Source organism: Phacochoerus africanus, chromosome 6, assembly GCF_016906955.1.
Source record: "Phacochoerus africanus isolate WHEZ1 chromosome 6, ROS_Pafr_v1, whole genome shotgun sequence".
Taxonomy (NCBI): domain Eukaryota; kingdom Metazoa; phylum Chordata; class Mammalia; order Artiodactyla; family Suidae; genus Phacochoerus; species Phacochoerus africanus.
In genome coordinates, this window is record NC_062549.1 from 89373238 (window position 1) to 89393586 (window position 20349).

Below are 20349 nucleotides of genomic sequence, written 5' to 3' on the forward strand. Positions count from 1 at the left end.
GAGGGGCTGATGACCTGGGACTTTCAAGGGCAGGAGGCCCAAGGGCAGGGCCTGCAGCCTGCAGTGGGCAGGGCTGGGCAGGGCCTGCATGCTTGCTCTCCCCATAAAAGCTCAACACTTGCCCCCCATCGGGACTCTACCGCAGACAGTAGCTCTGAGCCTCCACCTGGCAGGGAGTTCTCAGCTCCTGGCATCTGTGAGGAAGGAAAGGAGGGAGCTCTCTGTGCTGTGAGGAAGGTGTTTCTGAGTCTGAGAGATGGTCTGCGTGTGGGGAGGCAAGATGCCAGCTCAGGTCTGGTCTTGGTCTCAGGGATGGGCAGGGATGTAAGGAGAAAGGAGCCCATGACCAGTGAAGTATTTGTAGGGCTGGATAGGGGTGGGGGCTATTCGAGGAGGTTCTCAAACGGCTAGAAGCCCATACCTTTCCATTTGAGGTTTCCTTACTCAGAAAGTTCAGGGAGAAAGGATGGGAGGAAAAGAAAGGATGGTCCAGCCAGTAACCTCAGGCATCTCTTTTTCCCCTTAGAGGATATTTGGGGCCAGATTCTGCCTCCTGCTGTTCCTCTCTGTGGCCACCAGAGGGCAGAGTGCAGGTAAGTCTCTGAGGAGCAGCAGCTTCTTCAGCTGCCCTGAGGTGTGCAGAGGAGCAGAGGGACTAGAGCTGGGCTGCAGGCTGAAGTCCTAGCACAGAGGGGAAGTCATGGAGATGCCCAGAGGCCAACCTTGCAGCCAACCTGGTGTGTCCTGGGTGCTGATTGCTGGCTTCTCCGTGGGTCTGGTCTGAAGAAGGTAGGGTGTTAGTTAAGCCACACCCTGGGGCTCCACTCTGTGCGTTAGGTTGGCTGGCAGGCTCAGGGGAGCCATGGTAAAGTCTGTTCCGTTGTTGCTACTCCTTCTCCTATGGCCTTGGCCTGGGGATTCCTGAAGGACTGGTGGTCAGGGCTGTTAGACAGAGGAGGCTCAGGGGCGGCATGGTAAAGACTGCCCCCTTCTGGGTGAGCTAGGGGAGGAGAGAGAGAGAAATTAGGAGTTTGGAATTAATATGCACATGCTACTGTATATAAAATAGTCAAACAACAGGGACCCACTGTGTAGCACCGGGAACTATACTCAAAATCCTTAAAAGTTATAATGGAAAAAGAATCTGAAAAAAGATATCTATCTCCAAATTACTTGGCTATACACTTGAACTAAACAAATATTATTAATTAACTAATTTTATTTTTTTCTAGAAAAGACTGTTCCCTTCTAGATATTCCTACTCCTATGCCTCTGGCCTAGAGATCCTAGAGGGGACTGGGTGGTGAGGGCTGTGTCCAGGGAACAACCTTGCTGATCCCCATTCTCACAATCCACCCCTAGATAGGCACAGTGACTTTTTTTTGGCCTCATGTCCATGTGGAGGTTCCTGGGCCAGGGGTTGAACATGTGCAGCGTGGTAGTGATATACTGGATCCTTAACCCGCGTGTGCAACAAGGGAACTCCACAGTTTTCGTTTTTTAATTTATTTTTGTTTTTATTTTTAAAATTCTCTCCTAGCCCCTCAGAATTGTACAATTTTCGTGTTCTCTTATTTATTTATTTGCTTTTAGGGCCGCACCTGCGGCATATGGAGGTTCCCAGGCTAGGGGTCTAATGAGAGCTACAGCTGCCGGCCTACACCACAGCCACAGCAATGCTAGATCCGAGCTGCGTCTGTGACCTACACCACAGCTCAGGGCAATGCTGGATCCTTAACCCATTGAGCGAGGCCAAGGATGGAACCCGCAACCTCATGGTTCCTAGTCAGATTCGTTTCCACTGTGCCACTACGGGAACTCCCCAGTTTTCGTTTTAGTTGAGCAGAAGAATTTGAGTGTTGCGTCTGTACTAGATGTGTGCCAGCTGGTCTTTGCAGAGAGGACCCTGGCCTCTGGGGCCTCACAGCACAGTGATGAGCAAATGAAGTGGGCAGAGGCTGGGAGCCCATGACCAGGAAGGGTGGTTTGGTGGCATCAGACTCTTAATGAGAATTATCTTCACATCCTCTAGCAGCGACCCAGTCTGTGGAATGGTTCCCGGAGAACGAATCGTGTGCCCCTTTTCTGTCTTTCCTGCCTCGGAGCTGCAAGGAAATCAAAGAAAGTTGCCATAGAGCAGGTGGTGAGTAATAAACTAGTCCAGCACCTCCCCTTTTGGCTTTTTTAATTATTATTATTATTTTAATCTAAGGGAGATCCAGTCATGGAGACAAGAGGAATGTGCCCGAATTGGTGTCTGCCTTGAGTCCAGCTTGCAGCCAAGGAGCTGTCCAGTGGGAATACTGAGGCTTTTGCCCACCCAGCCCCTGCTCTGGCACAGCAGACATGAGTTTTTGAACAAGGGAGAATGCAGTGATCTGGTGCTCTTAGGCTGGTGGGGGCAGAGCTGTGATAGGTCTAAGTAGTTCCCTCTTCCAGCTAACGTGTTAGCCGGCCACAGTTTCATAGATGCTGGCAGAAAAGACGAGCCTCCTGAGGTGGAGACAGAGATGTGTTATTCACAGCCACAGCAGTAGTCAGGAGTATAGCTTTTCCTGTGCTGCTCCCCGATCCCAGTCCCACAGGGTGATGTGAGTAGGGCCAGGAGACATCTGAAGACGCAGTGGGTTTGCCAAGCAGGCTGACAAATGGGGCTGGAAAAGATTGGGCAAGCCTTTTTATTTTTGTTTTCATTTTTTTTGTCTTTTTTTTTTGTCTTTTTTGCTATTTCTTTGGGCCGCTCCTGCGGCATATGGAGGTTCCCAGGCTAGGGGTCGAATCTGGAGCTGCAGCCCTGGCCTACGCCAGAGCCACAGCAACGCTGGATCGAGCCATGTCTGCAACCACAGCACAGCTCACGGCAACGCCGGATAGTTAACCACTGAGCAAGGGCAGGGATCGAACCCGACCTCATGGTTCCTAGTCGGATTCGTTAACCACGCACCACGACGGGAACTCCTTTTTGTTTTCATTTTATTTTTTTTTTCTTTTGGTGGCCCACTGCACATGGGTCCAGGAGAGGATCTCTGGGCTTAGGGAACTTGAATGTTATCTCATAGGCAGTGAACGTGCCTACCGTTTACTCTGATTGTAGAGGCCACATCCTGATGTGGTTGGGTGCTGATTTCTGGCCTCTCTGGCCAGAGAAGGAGGGCTGTTCAGAGGGAGATACCATCTCTGTCTTCTAGGATGTTTGCTCTATAAAGGCTTTGAAAGATAGGAGGAGCAAAGGCAGGCAAGTCCCTGCTCATAGATGATGTGAAGCGAATTGTCCTCCAGCAAATGGATTGTGTGGAGCCTTCGGAATCCATTCTTTTTATTTCTTTCTTTGTTTTTGTTTTCTTTTTTTTTCTTTTTCTTTTTGGCTTTTTAGGGCCTTTCTTTCTTTTCCTTTTTTTCTATTTTTGGCTTTGGGCCACACCTGTGGCATAAGGAGGTTCCCAGGCTAGGGGTCGAATTGGAGCTGTAGCTGCCAGCCTACACCACAGCCACAGCAACGCCAGATCCGAGTTGTAGTTGTAGTCTGTGACCTACACCACAGCTCATGGCAATGCCAGTCCTTAACTTCATGGTTCCTAGTCAGATTCATTTCTGCTGTGGCACGATGGGCAGTCCTGAATGCATTCTTGATTCCGAGGGTCTTTCTGGGTGGGGGTCTTGAGAAGAACCCTGTGGTCTCAGGCAGGGGCCTGTGGGTGGTTCCTCTGCAGATGGCCTGTATTTCCTCCGCACTGAGAATGTGTCGTCTACCAGACCTTCTGTGACATGACGTCTGGGGGCGGAGGCTGGACCCTGGTGGCCAGTGTGCACGAGAATCACATGGCTGGGAAATGCACGTTGGGTGACCGCTGGTTAGTCAGCAGGGCAGCAGGGCGCGACTACCCGAGGGAGAGACGGCAACTGGGCCAATTACAACACCTTTGGGTCTGCAGAGGCGGCCACCAGCGATGACTAAAGGTTGGTGGCCCTGACCACCCAGCTAGGAAAGGGTAGTTGCTGAGTGTGGCTGGACCCCAGGGTGTGGAAGGGAGGGTGGAGGCGGGGGTGTGGAGGTAGGGTGGGGAGGGAGAAGAGAGAGATTCCATGTCTTTTTTTTTTTTTCCTGTCTTTGTCTTAGGGCCGCACCCACATAGAGAGGTTCTCAGGCTGGGGGTCTAATCAGAGCTGTAGCACACCAGCCTATGCCACAGCCACAGCAGTGCGGGATCTGAGCCGCATCTGCAACCTACAGCACAGCTCGAGGCAATGCCAGATCCTTAACCCACTGAGCGAGGCCAGGGATCGAACCGCAACCTCAGATTCATTAACCACTGAGCCACGATGGGAACTCAGGATTCCATGTCTTGAATCACAACCTCCTCCCAAGCAGTCTGCTGGGTGGTGGGGCACTGCACCTACTGGAAGGGCGTTGTCTGAGTGGCTGGCCACCTGTGCGCTGGAGGCCAGACCTCTCAACTCAGCAGAGGGCTGAGTGTGGGGTCTGTGCTGGTTGGGCTTCATGGGTCGGTCAGGCTCATTGCATGTCACTCTCTAGAACCCTGCTACTATGACATCCAAGCCCGGGACCTGGGCATCTGGATGTGCCCAACCGGTCTCCCCTGCAGCAGTGGAGGAACAGCTCCTTGCTGAGGTACCGCACCAATAGGATTCTTCCAGAGGCTGGGACATAATCTGTTTGGACTCTACCGGTATATGGGGGCACGGCTGGGGTGGGGGTTCTTCCTTTGGTGAAAAAATGGAGCGTCAAGTCTTGGGTAAGGCGATCCTAACTTGCTGTATCACCAAAGGAACTCCTGTTGTTTTTTTTAAAATCAAAGATATTATTAACTCTTTGATATAAGTTATAACTTTTTTCCCATTGTCTTTTTACTTTGTTGTTATAAACTTATAATGCATCTTTGAAGATAAGCATACATTTTTTTTACCTTGGATCAATTAATATGATAAACTACATTAATAGATTTCTTTTGACTATCTTTGCATCCATGGAGTATTATCTACTTGGTCATGATACAAATTTTTTAACACACTACTGGATTCTGCTTGCTAACATTTTATATAAGATTTTGTATCAGTAAGTGAAATCGATCTACAGGTTTTTTTGTTTGTTTAGTTTTGGTCATGGTTCTAAAATCCAGGTTTGGGAATCAGTGTTACATTTACTTTATCCAGAACCCTTCATGAGAGACATCAAAACCACCTTGTAATTTCTGTCCCGATGCTTTCTGGCAACTATAAAACCTGGCTGGGAGAGCCTCCTCTTTTCCTCCTAGCACCTGTGTGGAAACTGCCATTCTGGTCTGTCTGCCTATGTGTTGCCCGTTAACCTGTCTCCAGGAATGAAGATTCATGCCACTGGAGGATGATTTGGGTGTAAATGAAAGTTAGAGGCAAGACTTGGAATGTGATTAAAGGTGGTGCTTTATCATTTACAAGACGTTCTATTCTACTGCATCACCCTATTGAAAATCATACTGTTTTCCTGGCTATTTAAAGCACACATGCCTTTTACTCCTCCCCTTTGAGTCTGATTCACTGTGACATTTAGATGTGATAAATTATATCTTATTTATTAAATAGAGGAAAGTTGGATTGTAGTCTTCCTTTCGTAAAAAATTAACTGTGTGGGAGTTCCCGTCGTGGTGCAGTGGTTAACGTATCCGACTAGGAACCATGAGGTTGCAGGTTCGGTCCCTGCCCTTGCTCAGGATCCAGCGTTGCCGTGAGCTGTGGTGTAGATTGCAGACGCGGCTCGGATCCCGCGTTGCTGTGGCTCTGATGTAGGCTGGTGGCTACAGCTCCGATTCAACCCCTAGCCTGGGAACCTCCATATGCTGCGGAGCGGCCCAAGAAAATAGCAACAACAACAACAAAAAGACAAAAAAAAAATTAACTGTGTGAACTTGTGGGGGGTCACCTAACTTCCCTAAACTTTAGACTCCTTATTGTAAAGGAGGAGCTTTAATGCCCACCTTGCCTTCCACCAAGCCACTGAAGGATCCACCAGGACACTGTTAAGTACTAATGCTGCTAAAAATTGTTGTGTTTGATAATTCAGTACTTGTGGTTTTCAGTATTCCCACTGTGGCACAACAGACGAATCTGACTAGCATCCAGGAGAATGCAGCTTCAATCCCTGGCCTCACTCAGTGGGTTAAGGATCTGGCATTGCTGTGGCTGTGGTATAGGCTGGCAGCTGTAGCTCCAATCGGCCCCCTGGCCTGGGAACTTCCATATGCCACAGGTGTGGCCCTAAAAGGAAAAAACCACAATAACAACCTTGTTGTTTAAGAAAGTCTTAGAGAGATTAGAGAGTTATTTTTAAAAATTTATATGAATTCAACTACAATCACTCAGATTCATTTATTTATGTCTTTCTTAGGGCCACACCTGCCACATATGACGATTCCCAGGCTAGGGGTTTAATCAGAGCTATAGCTGCCAGCCTACACCACAGTGACAGCAATGCTGGATCCTTAAGCCACTGAGCAGGCCAGGGAATCGAACCTGTGTCCTCATGGATGCTAGTCAGATCATTTCTGTTAAGCCATGACAGGAACTCCCCCAAAATTTATTATATGCATCATATTAAAGTGTAATTTATTGTGAAAAAAATGAATTTGGTAATTTTCTTTCAATTGCCATGCTCTAAATTAACTTCAGGATTAAAAGTATAATAATATCTTCTGTGAAACTACCATGGGGCCTGTTTTGGTTTTATGGGGTAACTCCTCACTAGTTTCCTAATTTTTTTATGTTAAATTGTCTGTTTTTACTTTGTGTCCACAGGGGTCAATTCTGTTAAATTGCGGTTTACACAAAATTATACATTTAATGTAAATTTTTGAACATATTTTATAGGAATTAAGATTTCTTTCTCTTGTGTCTCTTCCTAATTTTATGTATTGTGCCATCTTCCCCTTCTTTTTTGAATAGTTTTGGCTAAGAAGTTATCAGTTTAATTTTTTTCAAAGAAATAGTTTTGGATTTATTTATTAGTGGGTTTTGTTTTTTTTTTTTTTTTGGCTTTAGGGCCACACCCAAGGCACATAGAGGTTCCCAGCTAGGGGTTGAATCAGAGATACAGCTGCTGGCCCACACCACCGCCACAGCAATGCCAAATCCAAGTCACATTTGAGACCTACACCACAGCTCACAGTAATGCCCAATCTTTAACCCACTGAGCCAGGCCAGGGATTGAACCCAAGTCCTCAAGGATACTATCAGGTTCGTTTCTGCGGAGCCATGACAAGAACTCCCTGGGTACATTTTTTTTTTCTAATTTTTTTATTTTCCCACTGTACAGCAAGGGGGTCAGGTTATCCTTACATGTATACATTACAATTACATTTTTTCCCCCCACCCTTTCTTCTGTTGCAACATGAGTATCTAGACAAAGTTCTCAATGCTCTTCAGCCAGGATCTCCTTGTAAATCTATTCTAAGTTTGTCTGATAAGCCCAAGCTCCCGATCCCTCCCACCGCCCTCCCCCTCCCATCAGGCAGCCACAAGTCCTCTTCTCCAAGTCCATGATTTTCTTTTCTGAGGAGATGTTCATTTGTGCTGGATATTAGATTCCAGTTTATAAGTGATATCATATGGTATTTGTCTTTGTCTTTCTGGCTCACTTTCACCCAGTATGAGAGTCTCTAGTTCCATCCATGTTGCTGCAAATGGCATTAGCCATTCTTTTTTATGGCTGTAGTAGTATTCCATTGTGTATATATCTTGGTACGTTTTTTAGTCATTTATTTTTAAGGCTTCCTGAATCTCTTCATTTTAGATGTGTTGGATGCTTTTGTAGTCAATATGAAAAATCGTTTTTAACAGGTGTGGTAAGGCCATTTATTTATTGATGTAATCAATATATCTCACCTTAGATCTGCCTTACTGTTTTTTTTGGGGGGGTGGGGGGAGCTGGTGTCTGCAGCATGGGTAAGTTCCTGGGCCAGGAATCAAACCCACACAGCAAAGATCCTTAACCTGCTGTACTGCAGAACTCATGTCTGATTTTTTTTTTGTTTTGTTGTCTTTTGTGGCCACCCCACGGTATATGGTTTTCTCAAGCCAGGGTTCAGATCCGAGCCACGGTCTTGAGCCAAGTGGCAGGATCCTTAACTCACTGTGCCAGGCTGGAGATCAAATCTGCATCCCAGAGCTCCCCAATGCCACCAATCTTGTTGTGCCACAGCAGGAACTCATATCCAAATACTTTCATACAGGAGTTCGCATCATGGCTCAGCAGTTAAGGAACCTGACTGGCATCCATGAGGACATAGGTTCAATCCCTTGCCTTGCTCAGTGGGTTAAGGATCTGGCGTTGCCACGGGCTGTGGGTGTGGGTCAAAGATGCGGCTCGGATCCCACGTTGCTGTGGCTGTGGTGTAGGCCAGTGCCTCAGCTCTATTGGAACTCTAGCCTAAGTACCCTCCCATATGCCACAGGTTTGGCCCTAAAAAGACAAAAAAAAAAAAAAAAGAAATACTTTCTCACAATATATAAGTTCTCTTTTTCATTGTTGTCTATGTGAGCATGTGAGATGACAGAAAATATATATATTGGTCTCTGCTCCTGGTCCCTGGAACAGAGCTCCTGAAACCTTTGTAAATACCTAAGTGACAAGAGTACTGGAGCATATTTGAGCTAATATTTGTTCTTTGACCCTGGTTTTCTGACACAGTGCTCCTAAATCTCTTGCAATTTCCTGAGTAATAGGGGCACTTTTGTTCTAATGAGGTGATTTTGATGGGCTCCTAGATGGGAGCTGGTCTCCAGCAAGGCCAAGCCAGCATCAGAGGCCTGGAATTCATCCCCATCCCCCATTCTCTGGAGAGAGGAGAGGTGCTGGAAGTGGAAATTAGTGATTGATCAGGCCTATGTAATGAAGCCTCCATAAGAATCCCCAGTGGACAGGGTCTGGAGCATTTCCAGAGAGGATGTGGGAGGCTCCACACCCCCTTCCCACAACCTTCCCTGAGCATCTCTTTCATCCAGATGTTGATCAGTATATTTTATCATGTCTTTTTATTAAAAGCTGGTAAACAGTAAGTAAACTATTTTCTCGAGTTCTGCCAAGTCATTCTAGCAAAGTAATTTCACTTAAGGGGGAGTCACAGAAACCTCTGACTTGTAGCTGATTGGTCAGAAGCACATGTAACAACCTGTACTTGTGATTGGCCTTGAAGGGCACAGGGCAGGCAGTCTTGTGGGACTGACCCCTTAACCTGTATCTCTAGGTAGATAGCATCGGAATTGGGTTAAATTGCAGGACACCCAGCTGGTGTCATGGAATCATTTGGTATGGGAAAAACCCCCACCTAGGTGTCAGAAGTGTTGTTATTGTGATAGTAGTGTGAAAGTAAAGGAGAAACCCAGGAGGACTGAAGTTTTTCCTACTATAGAGCAATATTGAATCTATCTAAGAATCTCTTAGTCTCCTTCCCATTTCCCCTAGTACCAAACTTGAGGCAAATCCTTTTATTTCTAGTTAAAATTTGTATATGACAATCAGGGCTTTTCTTTATAATTATTATTATTTTCGGTGTTTTTGTCCTTTTAGGGCCGCACCCGCAGCATATGGAGGTTCCCAGCCTAGGGGTCTAATCAGAGCTCAGCAACGCCAGATCCGAGCCATGTCTGTGATCTGCACCACAGCTCACAGCAATGCTGGATCCTTAACCCACTGAGCGAGGCCAGGGATCAAACCCACAACCTCATGGTTCCTAGGTGGACTTGCTTCCTCTGCACCAAGACGGGAACTCCAATCAGAGCTTTCTTGCTTCTCACCTACTCGTCTACCTCACTTACCTAATCTCTCCTCGTTGTTAGTTTTACTATATTTACCAAGTTGCCAAGAAATCTGGAAACATAAATGAATACACATTAATAGTTTGGTGATATTATATTTCAATACACACTAAAGTAGTAGTATCTTTTTCCAGACTTTATGGCTACCCTATATATTAATCAAAGTACATAGCTATCATATACTACTTTCCATTAGAACCACTGTTTATTCTTAATTATGCAAGTAAACATAAATTTACCTCCACTAGTGATATTGTTGTCTCTTCAGTCATTGTGGTTATCTACAGCTTGTTCTCTAGTTTCCTCAGGAAACGTTTTTATCAAGAATATTCTTTTTTTATGGGATATAAGAGGGGAGACATAATAGCAGTCTCCAATAGAGGGAGCCTTAGGTTCCTCACAGGAAAGAAAATAGATCAGAAATTTGTAATCTATAGAGAAATTTTAAATAGCTTTTGGAGTTCCCGTTGTGGCTCAGTGGAAACAAACCTGACTAATATCCATGAGGCTATGGGTTTGAGTGCTGACCTCACTCAGTGGGTTAAGGCTCCGGCGTTGCCATGAGCTACGGTGTAGTTTGCAGTCGTGGCTTGGATCTGGCATTGCTATGGCTGTGGTGTAGGCCAGCAGCTGCATCTCCAATTTGACCCTTAGCCTGGGAACTTCCACATGCCACACCTGTGGCCTGAAAGTAAATAAATAAATAAAAATAAAATAGCTTCTATATTTGCCACAGCCACAGCCACATCAGATCCGAGCCACATCTGTGACCTACACCACAGCTCACAGCAACGCCAGATCCTTAACCCACTGAGTGAGGCCAGGGATTGAACCTGAAACCTCATGGTTCCTAGTCAGATTCGTTTCTGCTGAGCCACAAAGGGAACTCCTCTATTTCTGTTTTTGAATATGCACACAATCTTTGGAAAACTACACACCCAAACAAAAACCTGATAATTGACAGAAGGAAGGTCATTACCTAATTTTTAAAAGACCATCAGTTTCAGAGAAAAAAAAAGAAAACCTTTACCTTCTCCGGGCTCTCCACTTAAACTGACCAGTCTTCTTTTTGTTCTTCCCATTTCCTATTATACTACTAAGACGCTTACTAGGTTTCAAGAAAGGTACAAGCCCAGGTTACCTCAGGATGGTGACTGTCAACTAGGAAGCACACCGTGTAGGCTGACTTGCAGAGAATTAAGAATGAAACACGGCAGAGGAAAAAAGAGATTGGGGGGATCACTTCCTGATCATGTTCTATCTTCCAGATTCTAGTACCCTTCGAGGCCCAACCTATACTTCCTACTTTTGGAATCTGTTATAAATGTCCTGTGACTTTATAATAAATTTCCCCCTTTTCTGTTTCGAGTAACCTGAATAGGTACTTCTTTTTACTGCGCAGTCTTGAGCCAATAATAATGCTAAAATCACTGACTACTCACTATGTATCAGGGTGCCTAGTAGTAGGCCCTACTCGGCGTATTACATATATTTAATGCTCAAAATTAAGATTATCCTTATTTTGCACCCAAGGGGTACTCAGACCCAGAAAGATCAAGTAACTTGTCCAAGTTCACACATTTAGGCAGAACCAGAATTCAATCCTGGTGCTCTGACTCCAGCACTCAAGTTGGTAGTTGCCCTCAGTCAGGTAGTTTATGCCCTTCCATAGACACAAAATAAACTTGGAGTCCAATGGCAGATGATCTCAATCCAAATAAAAGATTTCCTATTGGTCTAATTTCAGTCATGAGAAAACTAAGGCAAATGATAAAAATAAGTATCCAGATCCTTAACCCACCAAGCAAGGCCAGGGATCGAACCCACAACCTCATGGTTCCTAACCAGATTCGTTTCCTCTGCACCACAACGGGAACTCCCTGAACGTTATTTTTTTGTTTTTTCCTTTACTTTTTAGGGCTTCACTTGCAGCATATGGAGGTTCCCAGGCTAGGGGTCGAATTGAAGCCACAGCTGCCAGCCTACGTCACAGCCACAGCAATGCTAGATCCGAGCCTCGTCTGCCACCTACACCACAGCTTGCAGCAACGCCAGATCCTTAACCTACTGAGTGAGGCCAGGGATAGAACCCGCATCCTCATGGATACTAGTTGGGTTCTTAATCCACTAAGCTGAAACAGAAACTCCGGAACCTTAAAGAGAGACAAATAACCTAAAACAGTCACTTCTCCCCCCAGAACAATGAGTTAGAGGATTCAGAAATAGACCCAATATATTAGGGAATATAACAAAGGTGGCAATTCAAGTTGGTGGGGAAAAGATGGCTTATTCAATAAATGATGCCAAGATAACTAGTTAGGTATCTGGAGACTAACCTAAATTTAGTCACCAAAATAATTCCAACAGAACAAAACCAGGAGTTCCTGACATGGTGCAGTAGGTTAGGAGTCTGACTGCAGTGGCTCGAGTCACTACAGAGGCATGGGTTTGACCCCTGGCCTAGTGCAGTGGGTTAAAGGATCTGGCATAGGTTGCAGCTGCAGCTGGATTCAATCCCTAGCCTGGGAACTTCCACGTGGCAAGTATGGCCATAAAATTTTTAAAAAACAATCCCCCACTAAAACCATGGGTGAATTATTTTCTAAATATTGGAAGTTATGAAAAGCCATTCAAGGCATAAGATACACAAACACTGAGAGAAATAATAAATTTGACTACATAAAGGTTAAAAACATGTCCATGCCCCCCCCCGAAAAGCTACAAACAAGTGAACAAAAAAAAGACCCCTACAGGAGTTCCCGCTATGGCGTAACAGGAAGCATGATGTCTCTGCTGCACCAGGATGCGGGTTTGATCCCTGGCCCAATACAGTGGGTTAGAAGATCTGGTGTTACTGCACTACCTCTTGGGTCACAAATGTGGCTTGGATCTGATCCCTGGCCCAGGAACTCCATGTGCTGCAGGGCAGCCAAAAAAGAAAGAAAAACAAACAAAAAAAAAACCCGACTAATGGGGGGAAAATGCTTGCAACATAATTGATAAAGGGGTGATTTCCTTAACATATAAAGAATCAAATAGATTAATAAAAATGATCAAGAGCCCAAAAGCAAATGGCAAAAAATTATGAAAGGCTATTATCAGGGAGGAAAAAAAAGAAGTAAGATGTATAAACGTAAGTGAAGGGACATCAACGGCTTAAGGTCATACAACTCCTTCATTCCTGTGTTGAGTAAGAACTCAAACCTCCGTGTCTGGCTCTAAAGTCTGTGGTATGTTACACCACAGTGAACACAGCTCTTGGGGTTCCATGTTTTGTTACAGTGGTTAAAGACCCCAAAGATAAGCTGGAAGTTCTCAAGGATAAGGTATGCTAGAAAAAAGTCAGGGCCACTAATCAGTTAATTTTCTCATATTCATTTCCTGTCTCTCACACCTCTAAAATGAAAATGAACCTAAGTTTCAGGGTAAAAGATTGGAGTGTCAGCCAAGAAAGTGAGTAACAAAAAGGGGATGGCAGCCCCTGCGAATTGGGAGGTAGTCCCAGAAGGTCTGCCTTCTGCAGTTGCCAGGCAACAAAGGTAAACAGCAGAAAGTGGCAGGATCATGGCCACTAACTACAGCGCCAACCAGGTAAGCACTCTTTTTCCATCTTTTTAGTGTTTAATTTTGCCTTCTAGATTCTACCTTTGGACCAACCTCTCCCATAGGATTCTGATTACTGAATAAATAGCTGAGGGTAGGATGAGATAGTGTTTTTTTAACCTCCTCCACTCCTTAAGGTAGGGAGGGCCCTGGGACAAGTATCTTTGGGTTAGATTTGTCAGCAATTGTTTTCTGAAAAGGGCCAGAGTAAATATTTTAGACTTTGTGGGACAAGTGACAAAATCAGACATATTATATAGGTAGGAGAGAAAAAACACTTTTCCATAAAATTTTTGACAAAATTCAAAACATAACTGAGTGTAATTTTTTGTAATATTAATGAAACAATGAAATTTTTATAGGATGAGAAAATAGCTTAATTGAGATACAAAGTTAATGCTCCCTTTTATCAAATAAATTGCAAATGTTCATCTATAAAAATAATTCTTAGCTTTTTCAGGCCATCCCAAAACAGACACAAGGATGGATTTGGCCCATGGGCCACAATTTGCTGACCTCTCAATAAAAAGATAATGTGAGTCACATTTGTAACTTTAAATTTTCTAGTAGCTACATGAAAAAAAAAATTTTTAAATCCTTAATTTTAATAATTTAGTCCAGTAAATCCAAAATATTATTTCCAACATTTAATCAATATTTTAAGTTTTAATCAGATGTTTCACATTCTCTTTTTTTTGTACTGTCTTCAAAAACCAGTGTATTTTATATAGTTGACCCTTGAACAAGGCAGGTACTAAGGCTCAGATCCCCATACAGCTGAAAAATCTGCATGTAAGTTTACAGTCAGCCCTCTGCATCCAGGGTTCCACATCCACAGATCCAACCAACCATTGATCATGTAGTACTGTAGTATATACTGGAAAAAAAAAAAATTAAGTGAACCTGCTTAATTGAAACCTGTATGTTCAAGGGTCACCTGTACTTACAAAGCACCTCAATTTGGACTAGCCGCCATTTCCGGTGCTCAGTAGCCACATGTGGCTAGTGGCTCCATGTGGGACTGCATACAGTTAGATGAAACAAATTATATCCTCTCTATAGTGAATTAAAGCTTAGCCTAGTTGTTCATGCCTTTGGTCTTCAAATCTAAAGGACTGTGCGTAACTATCATTTCCTAGGCTTGGGGCCTTTGAACCATAAGGATTCTCATCTTTTTCTTCACAGTATGAAAAAGCTTTCTCACCCAGGTATCTGCAGAACTGGTCTCTCGCCAAGCCAACAAAACAGGTATTCCATGATGAGTGAACCCACACCACCAGTTTCTGGTTCTTTACATCACACTCTGTGTAATCACTGGCACCTAACTCCTTTCAACCTTCTTTAAGTTCCCATATCCTCCTCTCCCTCAGCCCTTAATTCAAGCCCATTAGATACTTTCTTCCACTTTTCCACTCCATCTTCACAAACACTTCTCTCCCCACCTCTATCCCAGAGGATTTCTTCCCATGAAGGCTACACTCAGATTATCGCCAATGATCGTGGTCATCTGTTGCCTTCAGTGCCCCGCTCCAAGGTGAGATACTCATCTCCACTCAAGAACTGAGGGATAGAACTGAGACTTGCAGTCTCCTGCAGCTATGTAGAAAATTAAAATGCAATCTAACTCCTTAAATCAATGAATGATCTGTATAAAATGAACACCTTCAGGTAGTAATACAGTGGGTACTCTGCCAAACTTTGCCTAAGGATGCTGAATTTAAGCTGGCCAGAGGTAAAGGGATGAAAATTTTAGGGTAATTTAAGTGAAAGAGGGCAAAGGAAGAGTGGAAAAATTATGCTTTCAAACTTGTTTTATTACAGTGCATTCCCAAAGGTAAAGAATGGAAATAAGACAGGTTAGTTACTGGGAGTGAGAAGCACTGATGAGGAACACATTTTTTTTCCTTTTAGACAAGTCCCTGGGGTTCATTCATGGGCACCTGGGAAATGCCTCTGAAGGTACCCCCTGCTCGAGTGACCTTGACCTCCCGTACAGCTGCCGGTGCAGCCTCCCTCACTAAATGGATACAGAAAAATCCCAATTTACTGAAGGCCTCCAATGGGCTGCGTCCTGAAATCTTAGGCAAGGTATCTATTCCTCAACTAACTTCAATTCTATTTTCTTTTTTTGTGCCTCATGTAGAAGCCTGATGTGGGATCTCAGTTCCTAGACCAGGGACTGAATCCACGCTGCAGCTATGAAAGCACCACGTCCTAGCCACTAGACCACCACGGAACTCCCATGCTGTCATTACTTTTCAGCCTCAAAAATGCCTGTCATACCACCACAATCCCAGCAGGGGGAACCTCTAGCCAATTCTGTTTTACCCAGTTTAGTCTTTACCCAGTTTAGTCTTTAAGCACTCTCTGAGACCTGAAGGGATAAGCTAAGGACACCTTATCCACAACCCCTACACACTGTAAAAAGTGATCTGATCTCAAAGGGAAGTTAGGAGTATCAAATTTAACTATTCTTATTTGAAACCTAACCTTTTGTCCATGAAATGGGGAAAAAGGGGTTTAGAATTTTGAGACGAACTGGGAATTATCTAGGCCTAACCTAAAACAACTGTCTCCTCTATTCCACTCTTGACAGCCCCACAATCCAGACGGCCAGAGGAAATTTGGAAAGTCTATCATAAAGACGGTACAACAAGCTCCAAGATCAATCATAATCCCAAGCTCCCCAGGCTCAAATCTCAATTCCCCAGATCAACCCCAAAGCTCACATCCCTCTGCAGGTCACACTCCAGGTCCCCAAAGCCCAGCCAACTCTCCAAAGACCTCACTTGGAAGCCCATGTATGCCTGAACACTGTGCAGGTCCTAAACTAGCTGAGGTCCAAAAATGCAAACTTGGAACTCCATAAGGGACTAAGGGACCACACTGAGAAAAGCTGTCTGGGGACTGAGTGACCCCCGGTCAGGGAAATTATGGATGGGAATAAAGGCAAATTTGGAAAATTAACATTGTTGAGTCTTTTACTGATTTGGATTTTTCCCTCTTGCTATGGCTGCCTCTTGTAACCCATAACTAGGAGGAGGGTTGGAGGAAAGAGTAGGGAGAAGAACACATTTTTACAAGGATTGAGTCACTTATATTCCAGAAATGACCAGGAGGAAATTTGAGCAAAAGGAACATCCAATAACTAGTCCCTCACCCCTCTCATTTTTCACCCTGAATATGAACTACAACTTCAAAGTTTGAGGTACGGTCATTTAGTAGAGTATGTATATGTGCATTTGGAGGAGGCGGGGGAAAACATATAGGAAACCAGAGTAGAAGATGCAACCTTTGTTTAAGGCTTCCTAGCTGATGACAGAACACATGGGGAAAATAGTTACAAAAGCACAACTGAAGCAAAAGCACAAATATAATTTGAAAACGGAAGACACAGGAGCTCCCGGGTGACTCAGCGGGTTAAGGATCCAGCATTGTCAGTGCTGTGGCTCTTGTCACTGCTATGGCACAAGTTTGATCCCTGGCCCAGGACAGGAGCTTCCACATGCTGCAGGCGAGACCCCCCCCCCCCCAAAAAAAAGAGAAAAGAAAACTGAAGAACAGAAATGACTAGAGTACAGAAGAAAAATAAAGAGACAGTAAGCAGAAATTTAGGACAGAATAACAAACATGATGACCACTCTACCCCTCCCCCATCCTAATCACCTGAATGATAAGTCACCAAAAAAGTCAAGAAGTCCCCTGTTCATCTCCCAGCCTCCAATTTCTGTTTATCATCATCCCTATTCTGCATCTTTCTGGCAAGGGCTATTAAACTTAATGCCCTTGCCAAACCTCTCCCAGGCCCAATGTCCCAACTGTTCCCTTGTGAACATACGTACCTCACTCCAGAGACAAGTACACGGGACATATGGTGTAACCTGGAGGAATGTTACAAAGACTGCTCAGCGCCACTCTAGCAAAAAGGGAGAAGTGATCATCACTTAGAGCCAAACACTATTTGGGAGCTGGGGTGAAGACTGTTGAGGCAGCTAAGATCTTCCTCTCCAACTGACACCAGTTAGTCATTGTTACTCCTCTCCAACCTGCAGCTTTAACTGGCTGGCTAACAACTCAGAGTGACAGACAAGATAGATCCATCACCCCAGAGTTTCCAAAAACTATCAAAACAGTGCTCCTGCCAAGGGAGTTAGGGCCTCTACAGATTTATTATAAAAGTAGCAAATTTGGCCTTTGCAGCTCAGTGGTAATGAACCCAACTAGTATCCATGAGGATGCAGGTTTGATCCCTGGCCTTGCTCAATGGGTCAGGGATCTGGTGTTGCCATGATCTGTGGTGTAGATCACAGACGCAGCTTGGATCCCGAGTTGCTGTGGCTGTGGTGTAGGCTGGCAGCTAAAGCTCTGATTCAACCCCCAGCCTGGGAACTTCCATATATCAGCTGTGGCCCTAAAAAGCAAAAACAAACAAAAAAGTATCAAGTTTTCTCAATAAACTATAAAAAGTTTTCCAGTTTTCCAAAAATCTCCCCTTTCTTATCTTTATTCTCTTTTCTCTCCAAGTTTACATACTAAGCTCATGGGCCCTTGGCTGTCACCTCCACTGTTCCACTGGATTATAATTTGCTGAACTGTACCTTGAGGCTTATAATCAGTTCATGATCAATTCTCAGTGGGATTTTGGAGCCTGTAATAACCTCAAGTTCTCTGCATGCTTAACTTCCTTCCTCTTGCTTCTTCCTTCTCTGAGATTTCGGCATGACATTAAATCCCTGGCTACTTATAGTTGATTCTCTGAATTTTCCACTGGTCACTTGTAGGACAAACTGCTTCCCTCCTGAGAAAGGTCAGACTGGGCGATGTAAATGCCTGAGACCAGAAGGAGGGGGAGGAAACTGAATCCTCCCCAACCGCTATGCCCTTGGTTTCTCAAGATATCAAGGACAGTCAAAGACAAAATGATCATTTTAATTCACTGTCATAAAAAGCTGTCACATGAATTTGGATTAGAAAACATATGAGGCTTGGTTTTTCTGGAAATGTAAAGAAGAGAAATAACCCTTAATAGGTTCAACCACCATTTTCCAGATCTTCCTCTTGCATCAAAAGCTATATACATCTTCTCCCCAAAGCACCTGCTCCATGAGCCAGCTTACCCTCTTTATCTCACTCCAGCCAGAACAAGCTAATTCCCCTCCACCCCACCCCTCTCCTTTCAGTCACACTGTGTGGGTGCTAAAGACCCTGGGCTCTGACCAATGAACAGAATTGTCCTTTAAGCCAGCAACCCACAGGCAGTGGCACCCAAAGCCCCCACTCCCAGTCCCCATGGCAGGGGCCACAGAGCTGGCATTGTTTCTACTGTCTCAGGAAAAAGGAGCCAAAAGCTGACCCTCAGCATAAATCAAGGCCCAATATGGAGAGAGAATGAGGGCTCCCAGGCCTAGAGTAGGCTGCAAGCTGGGGGCAGGAAAAGGGAGTTTTTGCAGTCATTCTATCTTTAAAAATAAGGGGAAAAGTGGACACTTTTCCACTACTATGGTTCTATAACATACTCTACTGCTGAGCTCCAACAGGGTCTGCAAGCACAAAAGGGTCAGAACTTTGCCCTGGCTGAAGATAACAGCAACAAATAGGAAGATAAATCAATGTAGTAATTTGCAGGACGATGATGTTGGGAACAGCTCTTCACATGGCTGCCAGCCCTACAGAGGACAACACAGTAAGAATCAAGACAACCACTCCAGACTGGGTTAGCTGGGGAATCGTCAGGCCTTTTCCTAGGTCCCAAATCTGTAGAAACAAGAAAAAAAATTTTTTTTTCATCAATTAGGGTCCTGGTCACTCTCACAGTTCCCTTCTCAAAAAGGAGCTCTATCTAGGAACAGACAATTCCTCTCAGCCTGATTCTAGAGAAAAGCACTTCTCCCCTTATTTCTGACCTTCACCTTTCTCAAAACCCACAGTACGGTACCTACCACCACCTACTTATCCCACTAACAGAAAAGGGATCCACCCTTAGCCCTATATATAAGAACTTCCAGACTGAATAGATAAAACTTTCCCTCATGACAAGAAAACAAGATCAGTGTTTCCCAAAGTGTAATTCTCCAAAAACTAGATCCTCAGAACAGTAAAAGGCATTACATGGTAGGGGGAAAGAGTTCTATGTTCAAATAAATTTGGTATTTACCCATAAGACCTCTCAAATAATTTATTAATACACACTGCTAATCTCCAAAATGAAGATATAATATACATGATTTCCTAGATACAGCCAACCACAGAACCCCCTTTGAGAAGGACCATTTGTCCAGAGGACTGGTATTTTTAAAAAATACTCCTTGCGATCTAGAATAATATTTCTCAATTTTGTTTTGACTGTGACCATCCCCAACTAAGAAATATCTTTTTAATGAGTGTGTGTATATACACACATATGTATTATATATCATATATAAAAGTTCATGAAATAATAAGCAATATTTATCATTATATTCTTTAAGTTGTATTCTATTTAAATTTCTTTCTTTTCTTTTTCTTTTTTGGCTGCACCCATGGCATGCAGAAGTTCCCAGGCCAGGGACTGAACTTGCACCACAACAGTGACCCAAGCCTACTGTAGGGACAATGCCGGATACTTAACTTGCTAAGCCACATGAAAACTCTAAATTATTTTATTGGTAACAACCCACTAAATTAGTTTCTACATAATGAGTCAAAAACCGCAATTTAAAAACCACTGATCTAGACTTTTTTGTCCTCTAGGGATATTAACATATTATATTCTGAATTTCTTAAAGACCCTCTTGAACAAAAGTAGTCTTCAGGTTTCTCACATTCCACACACAATGGCCTCAACACACACAGATGCTCACACTCTGAATATAAAACTGATTAAATTTTTTTTCTCTGCTTTAGAGAAAAATTAAGAGAGCCCAGAAAAAAAAAATCAAGATGAGATGAGATCACAATGCC

At 44.1% G+C, this 20349-nt stretch overlaps 2 protein-coding genes and 1 pseudogene across 3 annotated transcripts in view; 2 read left to right on the forward strand and 1 right to left on the reverse strand.

The window, feature by feature from the left end:
- CFAP126 (cilia and flagella associated protein 126) overlaps positions 1-16377 on the forward strand; it is a 72040-nt gene extending 55663 nt beyond the window's left edge. For both annotated transcript variants that reach the window (XM_047784077.1, XM_047784078.1), the window contains exons 2-6: positions 13226-13398; positions 14596-14658; positions 14864-14944; positions 15322-15498; positions 16007-16377. In XM_047784077.1, the coding sequence (XP_047640033.1) occupies positions 13372-13398; positions 14596-14658; positions 14864-14944; positions 15322-15498; positions 16007-16279 (621 nt within the window). In that variant the 5' untranslated portion in view covers positions 13226-13371 and the 3' untranslated portion in view covers positions 16280-16377. The remainder of the gene's footprint in view (positions 1-13225; positions 13399-14595; positions 14659-14863; positions 14945-15321; positions 15499-16006) is intronic.
- Positions 281-4731, forward strand: LOC125128698 (intelectin-2-like; annotated as a pseudogene).
- Positions 16378-18318: 1941 nt separating the features above from the next.
- Positions 18319-20349, reverse strand: part of SDHC (succinate dehydrogenase complex subunit C) — a 33533-nt gene continuing 31502 nt past the window's right edge. Inside the window, exon 6 of the mRNA XM_047784079.1 lies at positions 18319-19164. Coding sequence (XP_047640035.1) covers positions 19060-19164 — 105 coding nt within the window. The 3' untranslated portion in view covers positions 18319-19059. The remainder of the gene's footprint in view (positions 19165-20349) is intronic.